Here is a 16,369-nt window from a genome sequence, read left to right as displayed (position 1 = left end):
TCAACGAAGCCTTTTTTGTCCCTCAGGGGGAACCAGGACCGTCTTTGGCATTTGCCAAACTGGAAGTTATCTAGCTGCGTTGCCCAATTACCCAAAGATGCTGTGGTTGCCTTGGTTACCAAGACATCTGCTGGGTAACCAAGAGGTTCCAGTTGCCCCGGGTTACAGAGATGTCCAAATTGTCAGCTTGCTGTGCCAAAAAGCCCAGGATGTATCCAAATCTTGGCTCAGCTGTAAGAGGTGAAGCCAGGCCATAGTTCACAGGCCTGCCGTGTCCAACCTGACCCACTGCCCCTCTGGCTCTCCATGCCTCATGCTGGAGGAGGGGTCCCTGGGGGCTTAAAGTTCATTGTGTCAGCCACAGAGTTGTGCAGGTGACGGCACCAAGTTGCCATCTCCATCCTCCCGGCCTCTCATCAGGTTGCCCTTGGCAACAGCATCCCCTGGAGGGAGGGAAAGAGAGGGTACCAACTCCAGTCTTGCCCCACCCTTTTCCCCCCAACCAGGCAGCCAATGGGGAGATTCCGCTGCCTGCCTTTCAGGGTCCCTGCCCAATGGCCTCCCTCCAGAGGCGGGAGCCAGGCTTCCTTGATCTTGCATGGGAAGGCGTGGCTCCTTGCTGGATGAAGCTCAGGCTGAGCAGAGAGCAGAAGAAAAGCAGCAAAGCAGGAAGAGGTACGTGGGGATGGGGGCGATGGGGTGAGAGGGGCACATATTGGGGCGGTGGGCTGCAGAAGGAGACCCCAATGGATGGAGAGACCCTTAAGAAAGTCAACCTTTTCCACAAGCATCCTTGCAAATCTTCCTGGATGCCGAACTTGATGCGAAGCTGATCCTGGTGACCTGCAGCCAGTCCTGGTTTTCCCCTGGGGACAAACTCCGGGGGGGGGGCTGCGTGATCCTAGATCACTTACAAACCTCTTTCTCTGATGCGTCAGAGGCAGCGAAATGGGTCCTCCGACTTCTCAGCGACCTGTTGTTTACTAAGGACTGCTTGGCGAACTGGCAAAGGGCTTGCAGGCGTGTGGTTTAAAAAGTGAATTTGCCAGGAAAAAACAAAATCCAAACTGATTGGTGCCTCGGAAGGGTGACTGTCCTTTGCAAGTCTTTGAGCTGTGTGGCCGCCTGGCACGACCGCTTTCAGGAGCCAGGGAAGTGCGTGTGTGTCCGTGTGTCTTTGTGCGTGTGTGCAGCTTGTTTGGAGAAGCAACCAACCAGACACCCTGGACAGAGCTGCCTTCTTCAACCTGGCGCCCTCCCCATGCCTCACGTTACCCCTCCTCTCCAGCCTTGTGGAGACCCCAAAATATGAGCCCAGAGGTTTTTTTTCTACATATTTGCAAGGTGTAGCCCAGGAACTTTCTGCAGAAAGCTTGCCAATTTTCCCCCCCAGAGGATCTACTCTGGAGGTTGAACGGACTCTGATCAATGTCTCTCTGTAGGGTATTTCTACGCAGTTGCTTTTTCTAGGTTTTCCAGATGTGAGTAATGGGGACACCTCTGGTCTATCCAGCCCCACAGCTGGATAAGTTGGCTAAACAGGACTCAACCTTTTCTCCACCGTGTCTCCTGAGGAAGAATTTGTATTTAAGGATTCAGTTCATCCTCTGATTTGTCTTTCAACTTCCAGCTTTCAGCTGCTCCCCATTTTTCTTGCAATTTTCCCTTTTCTGTTCCAGACTTGGAGATTCCAGCTGCAGAGGATAGGTTTCGTTTGAGAGGCTGACCTGTAGCATATCAGCCTGCTCTTTTGCAAACACTGGCACTTTCCCTCTTATGCTTTCTCATTTCAAGATGCTCCCGCTGATCTTTGCAAAGAGGCCTCTCAAGCAGAGGGTGTCGGAGACAAAGTTAGCATGTTCGCATTATACTGTGGACCCTTCTCGATTCATGCATACATTTTCATCAATTGGGGTATAATTAGACAGGGAACGCGCTCTGCTCCAATGTGATCTGAGGCAAAAAAGAGCCCCCAAAGCCAACTCTTTGCCACCCGAAATAGAATGGAACAAGCTCCAATGAGTTGGAAGGAAATAATGCCGTTTGTCCCATGTTGGGGAGCCAAGCTGCAGGGATGGTTTGGGTCTGCCATGATCCTTGTCCTGCAGGCAGAGGACTTTAAAAGGACATTATTAAGCTGCAAAGGAGTGAATCAAAACTGCCCAGAGGTCATTTTGCAGTGTGAGATGAGCAGCATATACATTTGATAGATAGATAGATAGATAGATAGATAGATAGATAGATAGATAGATAGATAGATGATAGATGATAGATAAATGATAGATGACAGACAGAAATAGGATAGATGAGATAGATACAAATAGAGACAGTGAAATAGACAGAAATAGACAGAAATAGGAGAGATGATAGATCGATACAAATAGGTAGAGACAGAGAGACAGATAGACAGAAATTGGATGGATGGACGGATGGACAGACAGACACAGACGGACAGATGAGGGACGTGAGAGAGAGAGAGAGAGGGGTGATGCGGAGACAGCATGTTGAGATGTTTGGCAACCGCAGTGGTGTTGTGGTGCAGAAGTTGGACCAATCTGAGCAGACCCAACTTCAAGTCTACCCTCAGCTATGGAAACTCATTAGGCGATTTTAAGCCAATCATTCTCAGTTCAGCCTACCTGACATGGTTGTTGTGGGTTACGTGATGAAACAGCTTTGTGAGGGACTCTTGGGAAGCTATGGCAATCCTGTGTGGGTTCCTGAAGTGAACAAAGAAAGAAAGGAAACTTTGCTGTAATGGTATTAAAAGGACCGTCTTCTTCCCTCTCCATCCCACCCCTAACTTCAAACAAGGAGTCGTCCTTTATCCATTTTACAGCAGGCCAAAATATTCCTCGGACTGAGTCACTCTCAACAGCTCAATTATTTATTTTATTTTATTTTATTTTAATTCCATTTATATCCCGCCCTTCTCCGAAGACTCAGGGCGGCACGCAAGCTTAACTGATGTCCTGGGTGCGTGTGAAACAGCCATCTCTTTTTTGCTTGAAATAATGGCCAAAACACCGCAGCCGTCCCCGCCGAGTCTGAAAAGGCATTTTCCCTCTGAAGAGGCAGCTCTTTTCTTATCCAGTTTTAATCTAAGCGCATCTAGGAAAAAAATCTTCCCAAACCTCGCGTTGCCTCGATCAATGGAAAATGGGGACGAGATCGCTGCTTTTGATCAATTTCCTTTTGTGTTTCTTCGTGGATGGGGGGGGGGGCTCAACGTAATCCAAATGGAAAGCGAAGAGCAGGATGTACGGCAGGGGTCCTCAAACTTGGCCACTTTAAGACTTGTGGACTTTAACTCCCAGAATTCCCCAGCCAGCCGTCTGGGGAATTCTGGGAGTTAAAGTCCACAAGTCTTAAGGTGGCCAAGTTTGAGGACCCCTGATGTATGGTAATGGGGCTGGGGGGGGGGCTTTTGTCAGTTGGCATCTTGAAAGGCCATTTGGAGACATTGGAAATTTCCTGTTTTTTAAAAAGTCCCTTCAGGTGGCAAAGTAGAGGAACACAGGTCGGCTCTGAGCAGCAGAGGGGAAAATTTTGAGCAGGGCAAAAGTTGCTCGAAAGGCAACGTCACCTACAATGCCCGATTCCTCTGCTGCTTCTATGGCCAGAATTAAGGCTGCAATTTCCATTGCTGGGCAGTCATGTCTGATTTTACGACCTTTGTGGTCACAGCCATGAAGCAAATTCTCTGGGGTTTTTAAGTGAGTCCCGTGGTCGTTAAGCAAATCCTGCTTCTCTCACAGCCTCTGCTGGGCAGGTCACAAACGGAGATCACGTGACCCTGGGATGCCGCAACTGTCATAAATACGTGGCAGTTTGCCGAGTGCCCCAATTTTGATCGGGTGACTCTGGGGATACTGCGATGGTCGTAAGTGAGAGGACTGATCCTAAGTCCCTTTTCTCAGATGTAGGACGGTCACTAAATGAATGTGTTATAAATCAAGGACTAGCTGTGTGTGTTTCTTTCAGGTCCTTCTAGGGTAGAACAAACAGGCTTGGAATTAACTATGGAGATCTGGAAGCTTCTGCTTTTTAGGATAGCCGTCAAGGGTAAAGCAGCAGCAGTCAAGCCCAGCGTAGTCTAGGCCTTGGTGCAGCAGCCATGACGGCCTGGGAAGAGATACTCAAAGGTTACGATGTGTCTGTATACAGGCGGTCCTCAACTTACAACAGTTCATTTAGTGACCATTCAAAGTTACAACGGCACAAAAATGTGACCTATGACCGTTTTTCACACAACGGTCACAGCATCCCCGCGGTCACGTGATCAGAATTTGGGCACTTGACAACTGGCTTCTATTTATGACGGTTGAAGGGTCACGTGATCCCCTTTGGCGACCTTCTGACAAGCAAAGTCAATGGGTGGAGCCAGACTCGCTTAACGACCATGTTGCTAACTTAATAACTGCAGGGATTCACTTAACAGCTGTGGCAGGAAAGGTCATAAAATGGGGCAAAAGAGAGTTAACAAGTGTCTCACTTAGCAACAGAGATGTGGGGCTGTGGCTATGAGTTGAGGACTGCCTGTACCTACAAAGTTCACAATGTAAGGGGGGGGGGCATTCGCTGTGGCCCTCCATGGATAGAAAAGCTGGATTTTGAAGGAACAGGAGAGGAGGAACATTGACGCTGTTGAGCTTGGATGTTGGAGATGACTCCGGTGAGGACCACCAGACCGACCAATCCTGAGCTTCTCCTCCAGGCTCAGATTACCCTCCTTTGGACACAAGATTCAGGAAAAGCAGAGATGGTTTCTGGAACCGCTTTGCAGCTGGAGGGACATTTTTCCTCACCCTGCTTTGTTGCCAGAGGCTCCTGAGACTCTGAAGGGGGTGAAGCCGCCAAAATGGGAAAAGTCCCAACTTTGCAGCCCTTCTTTCTCCTGTCTTTTGGTTTTTTAGCAGAATTAGAGTGGGAAGGGACCTTGGAGGTCTTCTAGTCCAACCCCCTTGCTCCAGCAGGAGACCCTGTACTATTTCAGACAAACGGCCGGTTGTCCGATCTCTTCTTAAGCACCTCTGTGGTGGAGCAGCCACAACTTTTGGAAGCAAGCCCTGATTAAATTTGGGGGTTTCTTTTTTCAATAAAATGGAGGCTTCCAGAGATTTAGGAAAGAGGTGGCCAATTGATTGGAAAGCAGGACATCAGCCGCATCCAGCAGTTGGAGAAATGAAACTGGGTCTGGAAGACTCTGGGGGAACCTGCTCCCACCCCCCACCCCCGAGAAAGCCCCTCCTTTTATTCCTGAGTAGACCCCCTTTGCTGCACCCCCAATGCTCCTTGGAGCAGCCAGCCAGGAGTTTGTTTTGTTTGCAAACCGATCTGAGCCAAGCTCGCTTCGAGAGGGGGAAGAACTGTCAAAAGGGGGGTGACGCACCCACAAAATTGCTTATGGAAGGTAGCAGATGGGGGAGAGAGCCCACCCCCATCACTCTCTTCCCACAGCCCGGAGCCAAGCATTGTCTTCTCTGGGAATCGCACCCGCAGCTTCCCAAGTTTGCAGCTATAAATACCGAAGTTAACAAGGGCACTTTGTTTTGCAACGCGGCGCCCGCCTCTTGTGCATTGTGCAAGGTGACAGCAACACCGGGTTTTGTTCTCCCGAGGCATCCCCGGGCTCTTTTTATCCGGAGGACCCTCCTTTCCTCGCCCCCAAGTGCTATCTTTGGCTGCCGGGAGGGGGGGTCGGCTCAGTGCCTCCCCTTCCTCCGCCTCTTCGCCGCGCTCCGCTTGGCGCAAGATCCGCTCACAAAGGCAACACCTGTTCTGCAAAGAGGTGCCGAGGATGCTCCGGGGGGGGGGAAAGGCAGCAGAGAGTGGGGAAGACATGAGCTGGGGGGGAAACGGGCGGGGGCGCGGCTGTTTCTGGCTCCCAAGTCGCGACAGCTGCGCTTTTCCCACGCGGTAATTACACGCTTGGGATCCGGTGTGGGAGAATAGGATCGCGAGGGAGGTTGGGGGGGGCTCAGGCCCGCCCTGGTTGGGTTCCTTTTCCTTGGGGTGGGGCCAGGCACTGAAAGGGAATGGGGCTGTGTGTGCGTGTGCGTCCGTCCGTCCGTCCATGCACAGGTATAAATTCAGTGGCACCCATGTCGCAATTCTGCATTTTTGTTGGTTTTATGATAGGGTTCATGGTACTTTGATTATTTTGTTTTGAATCGCTTTGATGATTCGCTTTGAGGTTTTTTGGGGGGTGGGGTGGGATCCCAGAGTCCCATCCAGGAAATAGGCAGGTCTATAAATGTAATAAATAAGGAAACAATAAGCACTTTCTAGCGCTTGGTACAAAAACGTGGGATTTGGGTTTTTTTTTAAAAGCAAGTTTCTAGCCCTCATGGCTATGAGGTCATATTTGAATTCCCTGTGCGCTCTGGGGAATTCTGGGAGTTGAAGTCCACCCACCTAAAGTGGCCAAGATTGGGGAAAGATAGGGGGAGATCATTTGATGGACGGGCTATTTCTCCCCTTGGTACCCCCCCATTTTCTTTTGCAGGAGAAGCTGGCCCTTCCCGTCGAGGGTACCTTCCCTCTCCCTCTGTGCTCTCCAGGGGGATCCCAGCATGGCAGCCCACGGCAGCGTGGCAGGACCCGAGTCAGAAGGCCTGGAGCAACGGATCCACCACATCAACAACGAGGTGCGGGGTTTGCCAAGGCAGACGGAAACTACAAGGCCCTTCCTCTTATCAGGATGGCCTTGCCCCCACCAGAAATGGGGCAGGGCGCCAATGGGGCACCCCGGAGGGCAGGGCGCCTCCCCTCGGCTCAGCCTCACATTCACATTCTTGACGGACATTTATTTATTTATGAAATTTATTCCTTTTTGCAAACAGGGAGCAAAATTTCCAACTTCTTACAGGTAGTCCTCGACTTACATCTATATGTTTAGTGACCAAAGTTACAAGGCATTGAAAAATGTGACTTATGACCATTTTACACGTTTACGACCCTTTCGGCATCCCTGTGGTCACATGATCAAAATTCGGATGCTTGGCAACTGACTCATATTTATGACGGGGATCACATGATTCTCTTTTGAGACCTTCTGACAAGCAAAGTCAAGGGGGAGGAAGCCGGATTCACTTTACAACCGTGTGTCTACAACTGCAGTGATTCACTTAACGACTGTGGCAAGAAAGGTCGTATAATGGGACAAAACTCACAGCAACTGTCTTATTTAACAACAGAGATTTAAGTTGTTGTTGCAAGTCAAGGACTTCCTGTATATTTCTGTGCATTTTGGCTGCATCCCCCTTTCTCTGATCCCATCCGCAGTTTTGGTTCCTCCCTGCCCCCTCAAATGAAATAAAATTGCAGGATCAAATTGTTCGCTTTGGATTAGGAGATTTGTCAGGACTCCAGCAGCTTTAATTAATATTTTCCCCCTTTGAAATAAGCAGCTACTGGTGCCTTGAAAGACTTCCTATTTCACCAGTCGGAGATACACCAGTGGATAACTGGATAATTGCTTCTTAATTGATCTTTAATTGCCCAAATGCTTGCATTTTCTTATTTTCCTATTAGTAGAACAGTGCTGGGTTGTTGTTTTTATTAAAAGGAAAGAAAAGTAAGAAAATTGTAATTAAAGCCATCCCATTGCAGGGCAATTAAACTGTAGCTTAATCAACAGTTTACCAGTCATGTTGCTGCTGTGTGGAACAAATAACAATAGCAAAAAAAAAGCTTCTAATTAAAGGTTCAGGAGCCCTTTCTCTTAACCTTAAGAGAGGGAAAACCACAAGCAAGGACTGATTTCCAGAATATTTTGTTAAGGGCTAGACAGAAATTAAAATAATGACAATTCAAGGAACTCTCCGTTTCTAGACTCTGAACGGTACAGATTTATGTTGCTAAGTGAGACAGTTGTTAAGTGAGTTTTCCCCCATTTTATGACTTTTATTGCCGGAGTTGTTAAGTGAATCCCTGCAGTTAAGTTAGTGACACGGTTGTTAAGTGAATCCGGCTTCCCCCATTGATTTTGCGTGTCTGAAGGTAGCAAAAGGGGATCAGGCGACCGTCATAAACATGAAGCGGTTGCCAAGCATCCCAATTCCGATCACGTGACCACAAGGATGCTGCAACAGGCTTAAGTGTGGAAAATGGTCCTCCGTGCCATTGTAAGCTTGAACGGTCAATAAATGAACTGTTGTAATTTGGGGACAAACCTGTATTGTATATGCCGAGCTCAAATATTGGCCGGATTTTTCCTTTTACAATCAGTTTGTGGGTGCTGACAACCCCTCGAGTGCTTTAGAGCTGATTAAGCATCATCTTTTTCACTTCCAATTAATGAGAAAAATATGCAGAGTAGGCAGTAGAAGCTGACTCTTTAAAAAAAAACCAGCTGTTTTTTAAATCTGAAATTTTGGAATGTCTGCAATGGAGTTTCCAGGATTCTTACTTTAAAAAACACAGATTTTTTTTTCCTAGTCCAGTCTTCTGAAACAGACAATACTGAAGGACAGCGACTGCTTTTCTCTCATAATATTGCATTCTTCTTTTCTTTCTTTCTTTTTTCTTTTTGCAGTCTCTGGAAAGTACCAGGCGAATGCTGCAGCTGGTGGATGAGGTAAGAGGCGAAGCGAGGGAGGGGTGAATAGCATTTTTATGACTAGCTAACAGGGAACACTTGGGGGGGAAAAATGAGACATTCATTTTTTTAAAAAAATTCTAGCCAAGCCATTGTTCATTCCTATTTATTTCTGATTTTCCCACAGAGCAAAGATGCTGGGATTCGAACTTTGGTTATGCTGGACGACCAAGGGGGTAAATTCTGAGGATTTCTCACAGTGGGAAAACTGCTGCATTATCCCCACATCCTAAACTGCATTTCTTTAATCATGGTTTATGGGAATCTTATACCACTGTTCTCCAACCTTGGTGACTTTAAGACTTGTGGACTTCAACTCCCAGAATTCATAGCTGGCTGAGGAATTCTGGGAGTTGAAGTCCATAAGTCTTAAAAGTTGCCAAGATTGGAGACCCCCATTATAAACCACGATTATACCCCCATGCTAAATCAAACCACATTATGACAGCGTAAAATTTGAACCCGTTCATTGTTTATCTGTGTTTCTTTCCAAATTTTTATACATCACCCCAATTGTACAGTTCTGGCTGGGGCAAAGAAATCACAGAAAAAAAGCAAGATAAATTCAGGCCTATCATGATCAGTTAATGAGGTAGACTTAACGATCATCTGTTTAATGGCCGCTTAAAGTTCCAACAGTACAATGGCACTGAAAAAAGTGACTTATGACCAGTCCTCGCACTTACGACCATCACAATTCCCCACGGTTACCTGATCTAAATTTGGACGCCGGGAACTGGCATGTATTTATGGTGGCTGCAGTGTCCAGGGACCTGTGAGCGCCAAGTGCAACCTTCCTGGCCAGTTTCCGACCATCAAAGTCAATGGGGGAAGCTGGATTCACTTAATGACTGCATGATTCACTGAACAGCTTAACAAACGGGGCAAAAAGGTTGTAAAATTGGGCATGACTCACTGAACGACGGCCTTGCTTAGCAACTGAAATTCTGGGGTGACAGGTGCAATGCAAGTGAGAAATTGCTGGCTTGCAGGCTCTGGCACTCAAACTGAGCATGATTCACTGAACAATTGCAATTCACTTAACAACCATGGCAAAAAGGGATCCTAAAATGTGCATGATTTTAGCCTCTTATACACAACCGCCGCTCCCCTATGGATGGCCTTGGGAGGGCCCCGTGTTCACGGTCTTCTCTCCCCCCTCCTCCTGCTCAGAGCAGCTGGACCGCATTGAGGACGGTTTAGACCAGATTATCCAAGACATGAAGGAAGCGGAAAAGAACCTGAGCGACATGGCCAAGTGCTGCGGCCTTTTCGTCTGCCCCTGCGCCAAGTAAGTTCTCGGCTGGGTATAACTCCTTGTGGGAAGCCAGGATTCGTGGTTTAAGCATGTTGTGAGCCATGGTGATCGTGTGTGCCTGTGTACACAACAGTCAGTCAGTCCTGGATTGAACCAGGGTGCTTCGGGTCTGTATGTCTCAAGTCGGGTGTTTGCAGATAAACTGCTCTTGTATAAGGAGGCTTTCCTCCTCCTCCTCCTTGTGATTCCTTGATGGCCTTTCCTTCACGGATTTATTCTGTGCTCTCTCATCCTCCAAAGAAGGGACCCTGGCAGGTTTTCTTCCAGAGAAGTGTCTACAGGGCAGGAAGGGAAGGTCAAAGAAGTCAAGAGGGCAGCCTGAGAAAGGGGCAAGCTTTGAAGTGCATGGTGGCGGCTGCCCTCTTGACTTCTTTGACCCTCCTGGACCCCCATCTCTTCCAGCAGGGAGCCTCAGAGAGGGTGCAAGCAAGGACGTTTTTCATTTTTCATTCCAGGTTAAAGAACCTGAAGGCCATGGAGGCTAGTAAGGCAGCCTCTGGCAACACCCAGGATGTAGTCTCACAACAGCCCATCATGATGACTGCCGGGACGCAGATGACGATGAGCGGGCCCTTCATCCAGCGGTAGGGCAAAGGAGGAAATGGGGGAACTGTGGCGGTGCCCTCTGAGCTTGCTGGTTTTCTTGCAGACATTTCACGACCCAACTAGGGAACACATCAGTGCTAGGGGGGAGGGGGGAGGGGGAGAAGACGACTGGAATCTCGAACGCAGGGCTCAGGCCCTGCTAACACGAGAGAGCTTGTAAACTGCAAATCCTAAATTTGGGAGTCCCAGTGTTTACGCATGGGCATGCTTGAGCCCCACAGCGCTCTCTGCACGTGTGTTCTTGCCCAGGATAATGAAGGACGACGTGGAGGATGAGATAGAGCAGAATCTGACCCAGGTGGACAGCATGCTGAGTAACCTGCGCAGCATGGCAGTGGACATGAGCAACGAGATTGATGTCCAGAGCAAGCAGGTGGAGAATATCAAAGAGAAGGTGAGCGATGCTTCGCTTAACAACAGCAGCAAGAAAGGTCGTAAAATGGAGCAAAACTCACTTGACAAAATGTTGATCTCAATTGGGATTGTAAGTGATGGACGATCTGTATGTTGCTGTGGCTATTTCTTGCTTCAGCAGCAGAGGGCGCTATTGCTTTATTATTTAAAACAGGTCTTCAAACTTGGCCCTTTTATGACTTGTGGACTTCAACTCCCAGAATTCCTCAGCCAGGAATTCTGGGAGTTGAAGTCCACAAGTCATAAAAGGGCCAAGTTTGAAGACTCCTTATTTAAAAAGTAAAGGCTCCCTCCAGCTACCCCCAGAGTTAAGTTGGCAACCATTTAGAATACAGAATTAACAGAGTTGGAAGGGATCCTTAAGGTCTTCCAATCCAACCCCCTGCTCAGTGCTTCTTTCTTTTCTTCTCTCTACCCCGCCCCCCCCCCCCCGCAGGCCGTTGCCAATGTGATCAGCATCAACGAAGCCAACAACCAGACCACGAAGATGCTGAAGAAAGCCTGAAGCCACTTCGGCCCCTCCCCCCCCTTTCACCAAATGCAACCGGTTACCGACTTCTTCTGCCCTCGGCTCCAAAGTGGACACCTTCCGATCCAAGCGATTTAAACCAAGTTTCCTGCGTGAATCTCATCCATTTTCTGAACCAACATGCATGCTTTGAGATTGCTAAAGTGATGCCCATGCAAATGGCAAGGCAGGGGGCCTAACCCAAGCTTTGGCCCTGGGGACGTGCATCTGCGTGTGTGTGTGCGTGTGTGTGTTTCCCTTGGTACAAAGAACCCGCTGAGCTGTCCGGGTGCCACCCAGCCTGCCCCCTCATTAATGGCTAGGATGGCCGATAAGCAGCCCCCTTGCTGGAGAAACTGCTTCTCTTGAAGAGGACAGGAAACCCGAGAAACTGACTAGGCTGCTTCCAGGATTCCCCGTGGGAAAAAGCCGGGAACGGCTAATTTTCAGCCCGATGGGAAAATAAACGCCCACCCAATTTGGCTTAGTGCAGCCACGAATGTTTCCGTAGCTGAAGGCTACAGAGCTTGGGGAAGCCAAGAGCCCTGGTGGGACACTTGAGGTCATCCAAACAGGGATGGGGTGAATGCTGAAAGAGGCAGGGCTGAACTCCTCTGGGGTATCAACACGATGATGTGGCTAGAAGTGGGTCCATTCAGAAAAACCAACAGTCCAGTGTTTTAATATATATTTAGGTTCCATCCAGCCTTTCCCAAGTCAAGTCTTCCAGGTTCTGTCCAAGACAACGGCGGAGTAGCAGACTGCCCACTTGGCCAGGCACTGGACCGGTCAAGGCTGGCATGGCCCAGTGGGAGCGCTGGCTGGATGCAGAGCAGGACCCAGGCCCCCCAAGAAGGCAGTCCCTCCCCACGTCCAGTCCACGCACCACCCCCAAAAATGTGGCTTGGCTTACTTGTCACTGTGGATTTCAACACTGTGCCTGTTTCGTTTGCCTATTTTTTAAAAATTCTGTTTCTGACTTACGATGTGAGTGATGGATTTTAAAGTCCAGGCAAAACATGGTCTTTGTTGTCTTTCTTTATTCGTGTCGCTCTAGGGATCGTGTACACTTTGAAAACAAAACCCCGTTTCCTGGCAGGTTTTGGTCTTGCAAGCGCCCCCAAATTGATCTTATCTGCTCCCGGAGTTTTCCACACAGGAGCCGCAGCCAGGGGTGGGTGGGTGGGTGGAGTGGGATAGGGTGGGGGGCTGGCATTCCCGGCTTCCTTCTCATTGCTTCTTGATTTTTCCAAGGTGATAAATGCAATAGAGCGCATAGCCAGTGCCTGGAGAGAAATGTTTAGAAACAGTTAATTCCAGGTGATCCTCGACTTAAACCTATTTTAGTGAGGTGCAACAGCACTGAGAAATGTGACTAACGGCCGCTTTTCACACTTATGACCCCCTGGTCACATGATCAAAATTTGGGTGCTTGGCAACTGACTCGCGTTTGTAACAGTTGCAGCATCCCTGGGATCGTGTCCTCACCATTTGTAAACTTCCCAGCCAGCTACTGACCAGCTAAGTCAGTGGGGAACGCCAGATTCGCTTAATGATCGCATGGTTCATGACACAACTGAAGTGATTCGCTTAACATCCGTAGCAAAAGGAATCGTAAAATGGAGCACAAATCGCTTAGCAACAGCCTTGCTTAGCAATGGCTATTTTTGGCCCCGTTGTGGCCGTAAAGCGAGGTGTACCGGCGATTTGGCTGCTTAGTTCATCCGGCTGGACCCCAGAGAAGCTGGGGAGAACAACCTCCATGGGGACTCCCTACCCCCACCCTTGAATTGGGGTGTGTGTGAGGTGGGTTTCTGTCACCGAGTATTGTTTGTGGGTCCGTGTGTATGTATGTTACCCATAAAAGTCTGCTGTCAGTTGACGCCATTGTTGCTTTCATGTGAACCCTTGTTGCTTTTCAGACCACCCGCTCACCCCTCTGCAGCCCCCCTGCCTTTCGGCACCCAAAGTCCAGATGGGTAAGGGTCGACTTCACTCACCCCCCGCTGCAAGGACCATGGTGGCGCGATACATCAACATATCAGATATCCCCCTTTTCAGGTGCACTGGCAAGTCGTTGTCCGCCTGGGGTGGTGGGCACAAAAGACCCCCCCCCTTAATTAGTGGATGTCTGCACCCCTTAAAAGGGCTCAGGTCAAGAAGGCCCGGCTGTGAGGAGCAGAGTTATGGCTGTCCCAACCGCTCCTGGTCTGCTGAGTAGCCCTAAAATAGACCTGGAACCAGTCTGGTCTAGTGGTTAAAGCGCCACACCAGAAACCAGGCAACAGTGAGTTCTAGTTCTGTCTTGGCCATGAAATTCGGCTGGGTGACTTTGGGCCAATCAGCCAAAGACGGTGAATTCTGGTCCTGCCTTAGGCATGAAAGGCAGCTGGGAGATGGTGAGTTCTAGTTTCGCCTTAGGCATGAAAGCCGGCTGGGTGACTTCAGGCCAATCACCTGGAAATGGTGAGTTCTAGTCCCACCTTAGGCATGGAAGCCAGTTGGGTGACTTCAGGGCAATCACCTGGAGACGGTGAGCTCTAGTCCCACCTTAGGCACAAAACCCAGAGAGTTGCAGCTTCCCAGAAGTGTGCCATTGCCACTTGCAACCTTGCGAGCCGGATTGCAACAAGCAAAGACAATGGGGGAAGCCAGATTTGCTTAACAACTTAACAATGGCATGGATTTGCTTAACAACTGCCTTGAAAAAAGGACACACTTAACAACTGCCTTGAAAAAAGGACACACTTAACTGCCTTGCTCAGCAACGGACGTTCTGATGTGACAGGCGCAATGCCGGTGGAAAAGGGGCGGGGCTTTCATCGCTGGCTCCCAGGTCCTACTTGCTCAGGCTCCTGGCGCTCCGGCTGAGAGCGTCGCAGCTGCTAACGGGGTCACAAAGGTTGTCGGGATGCGGCCAACGTCTCACCTGGAAGATCTTCTGGAATTCAGGGACTTTGTTTCCCATTTGCCGGGCCGAAGTCATGAAGCATCGGAGGGATTGTAAGCGAGTCACCTAAGCAAAATAAGCTATAATAAAGATTTCCCCCCCAAAAAAAACTCTCTCTCTCTCTCTCTCTTTTCTTTTTTTTTTTACAAATCCAGCAAGGAGAAATTGTGGGCAGTACAAGCCGTCCTCGACTTACGACAGTTCATTTAGTGACCAAAGTTACAACGGCACGGAAAAAAGGGACTCATGACAGTTTTCACACAACCACTGCGGCACCCCTGGGGTCAGGCGATCAAAATTGGTGGATCTTCGGCCCTGACTCATACTTATGATGGTGGCCGTATCCCGGGGTCACCTTTGTGCAACCTTCTGATGAGCAAAGTCAATGGGGAAGCCAGTTTCACTTAACAACCGTGTTACTAACAACTACTGCCATGATTCGCTTAATGACTGGGGCGAGGAAGGTTGTAAAACGGGGCAAAACTCACTTAAGTGTCTCACTTAGCAACAGATCGTAAGTTGAGCGCTACCAGTATTGATCCCTGTCATTCGGTGGGTGCCAGCTAAGTTTACCCTACAAAGCAGACTCAGAGGCCAGTTTCCAGCCCCTGACGGCAGACCCACCCACAATCTACCCCATATTATTATTATGTCCCCCCATTTACTTTCCCAACACCCCAATGCCTCCCCCTGCCCCAAATCTGGCTCTTTCACAAGCATCTGAGACAGAAAAAGCCGTTTGGGGAGCAAAGGGGGGCAGCCCCTTGAGTTAGGGGCCCTAGCAAAAAAATAAAATAAAATTCATTTGCTTTCCATACCTTCTCGGGTTCAAAAAAAAATGTGGCCACAGGAACAATTTGTGATTCATTCACAACTGCCTGTGTAGTTTCTCTTCTTTTGTGGGCACAGGGGTGTGTGAAGGGTAGAACACCCTGCCTCCTCCTCGGGGGGGGGGGGAGGTTGTGGGAAAGGAAACTAACTAAGCTTGCAGGGAAATCACAAACCCTCCAAAAAACCTAAAAGGAACTTAGCGTCAAAGGATTCAACCGAATCAGCTGCAACCCACAATGCTTTCCAATTTCTGCTTTTGTAAGTAAATAAGTGCAAAATGCTCCCACCCACTTGCGTTTCCTGGTTCTTTTTTCCCCCCTGGGGAACCGAAAAGCAGAATTGAAATGTCTTTCTTCCCATCGGCAGATGTTGCCAGCTGTCTGGCCTCCCACCAGCCCTTAGCCGAGCAGAGACCTGTTACCCCTCCAAAACTTTGTTTGTGTGAATTGCACAAAGGGCACGTTGTTTGCTCAACAGCTGAGAAGCAGCCCTGAGCCACCCAGGGGGAAGGGGCTCCAATTAGCCATTCCCCCCCCCCAATTTTTTTTCCTGTTTTTACCAGCAGGGATCTCATTTTCTCCTGTGTCTGCTTCTCTCTGGTTTACTCTTTCGCTCGAGTAGGCCTCGTCCTTTGCAGGGGATTGTCCAAGGATACTACTCCTAGTGGCAAAACAGCTGAGGGGGTGGAGACAGCTGGCTTGACCAGATGCCAGGACTAAGGCAAGCTGGGAAGGTCAAAATACTAGTAGCAACTGAGCACCCCCCCCAATCCGAAGGGGGAGCTGGGGAGAGCAAGGGGGATCCTCTCCCCTTGATACCAGATTTAAAGACCCTGCCCCAATTAACCAGCTGGCCTGCAGAAGTTGGGGGTGCTCCATCGCTGGAGGTTTTCGAGAAGAGACTGGACAGCCATTTGTCTTGGAATGATAGGGAGTAAAGGTGTCCAAACTTGGTAGCTTTAAAATTTGTGGACTTCAACTCCCAGAATTCCCTGCCCAGAGCAGGGGTCTCCGAAGGTGGCCACTTTAAGACCTGTGGACTTCAACTCCCAGAATTCCCCAGCCAGTGCATGCTAGCTGGGGAATTCTGGGAGTTGAAGTCCACAGCTCTTAAAGTGGCCAAGGTTGGACACCCCTGCCA

The 16,369-nt window shown here is 49.2% G+C and overlaps 2 protein-coding genes across 2 annotated transcripts; one reads left to right on the top strand and one right to left on the bottom strand.

Moving 5' to 3' along the window:
* Positions 1-641: 641 nt before the first annotated feature.
* On the top strand, positions 642-12,470 carry LOC308671774 (synaptosomal-associated protein 25-like). Its single transcript, XM_081334209.1, has 8 exons — positions 642-675; positions 6,509-6,650; positions 8,540-8,581; positions 8,730-8,778; positions 9,776-9,893; positions 10,376-10,504; positions 10,776-10,920; positions 11,377-12,470. Exons 2-8 carry the CDS (start codon positions 6,576-6,578, stop codon positions 11,443-11,445), a joined length of 627 nt encoding a protein of 208 aa, XP_081190335.1. The 5' UTR covers positions 642-675; positions 6,509-6,575; the 3' UTR covers positions 11,446-12,470.
* Positions 12,471-12,583: 113 nt separating this feature from the next.
* Positions 12,584-15,927, bottom strand: COX7A1 (cytochrome c oxidase subunit 7A1). The gene is made up of 4 exons (XM_081334210.1): positions 15,789-15,927; positions 14,378-14,464; positions 13,449-13,533; positions 12,584-12,734 (listed from the first exon to the last, which is right to left on the bottom strand). Exons 1-4 carry the CDS (start codon positions 15,801-15,803, stop codon positions 12,679-12,681), a joined length of 243 nt encoding a protein of 80 aa, XP_081190336.1. The 5' UTR covers positions 15,804-15,927; the 3' UTR covers positions 12,584-12,678.
* Between the last annotated feature and the right edge of the window lie 442 nt (positions 15,928-16,369).

Source organism: Vipera berus (assembly GCF_964194415.1).
Source record: "Vipera berus genome assembly, chromosome: 9".
NCBI classification, from domain to species: Eukaryota; Metazoa; Chordata; class Lepidosauria; order Squamata; family Viperidae; genus Vipera; species Vipera berus.
Note: the sequence above shows the minus strand (reverse complement) of the source record. Positions and strands in the feature narration are given on the sequence as shown.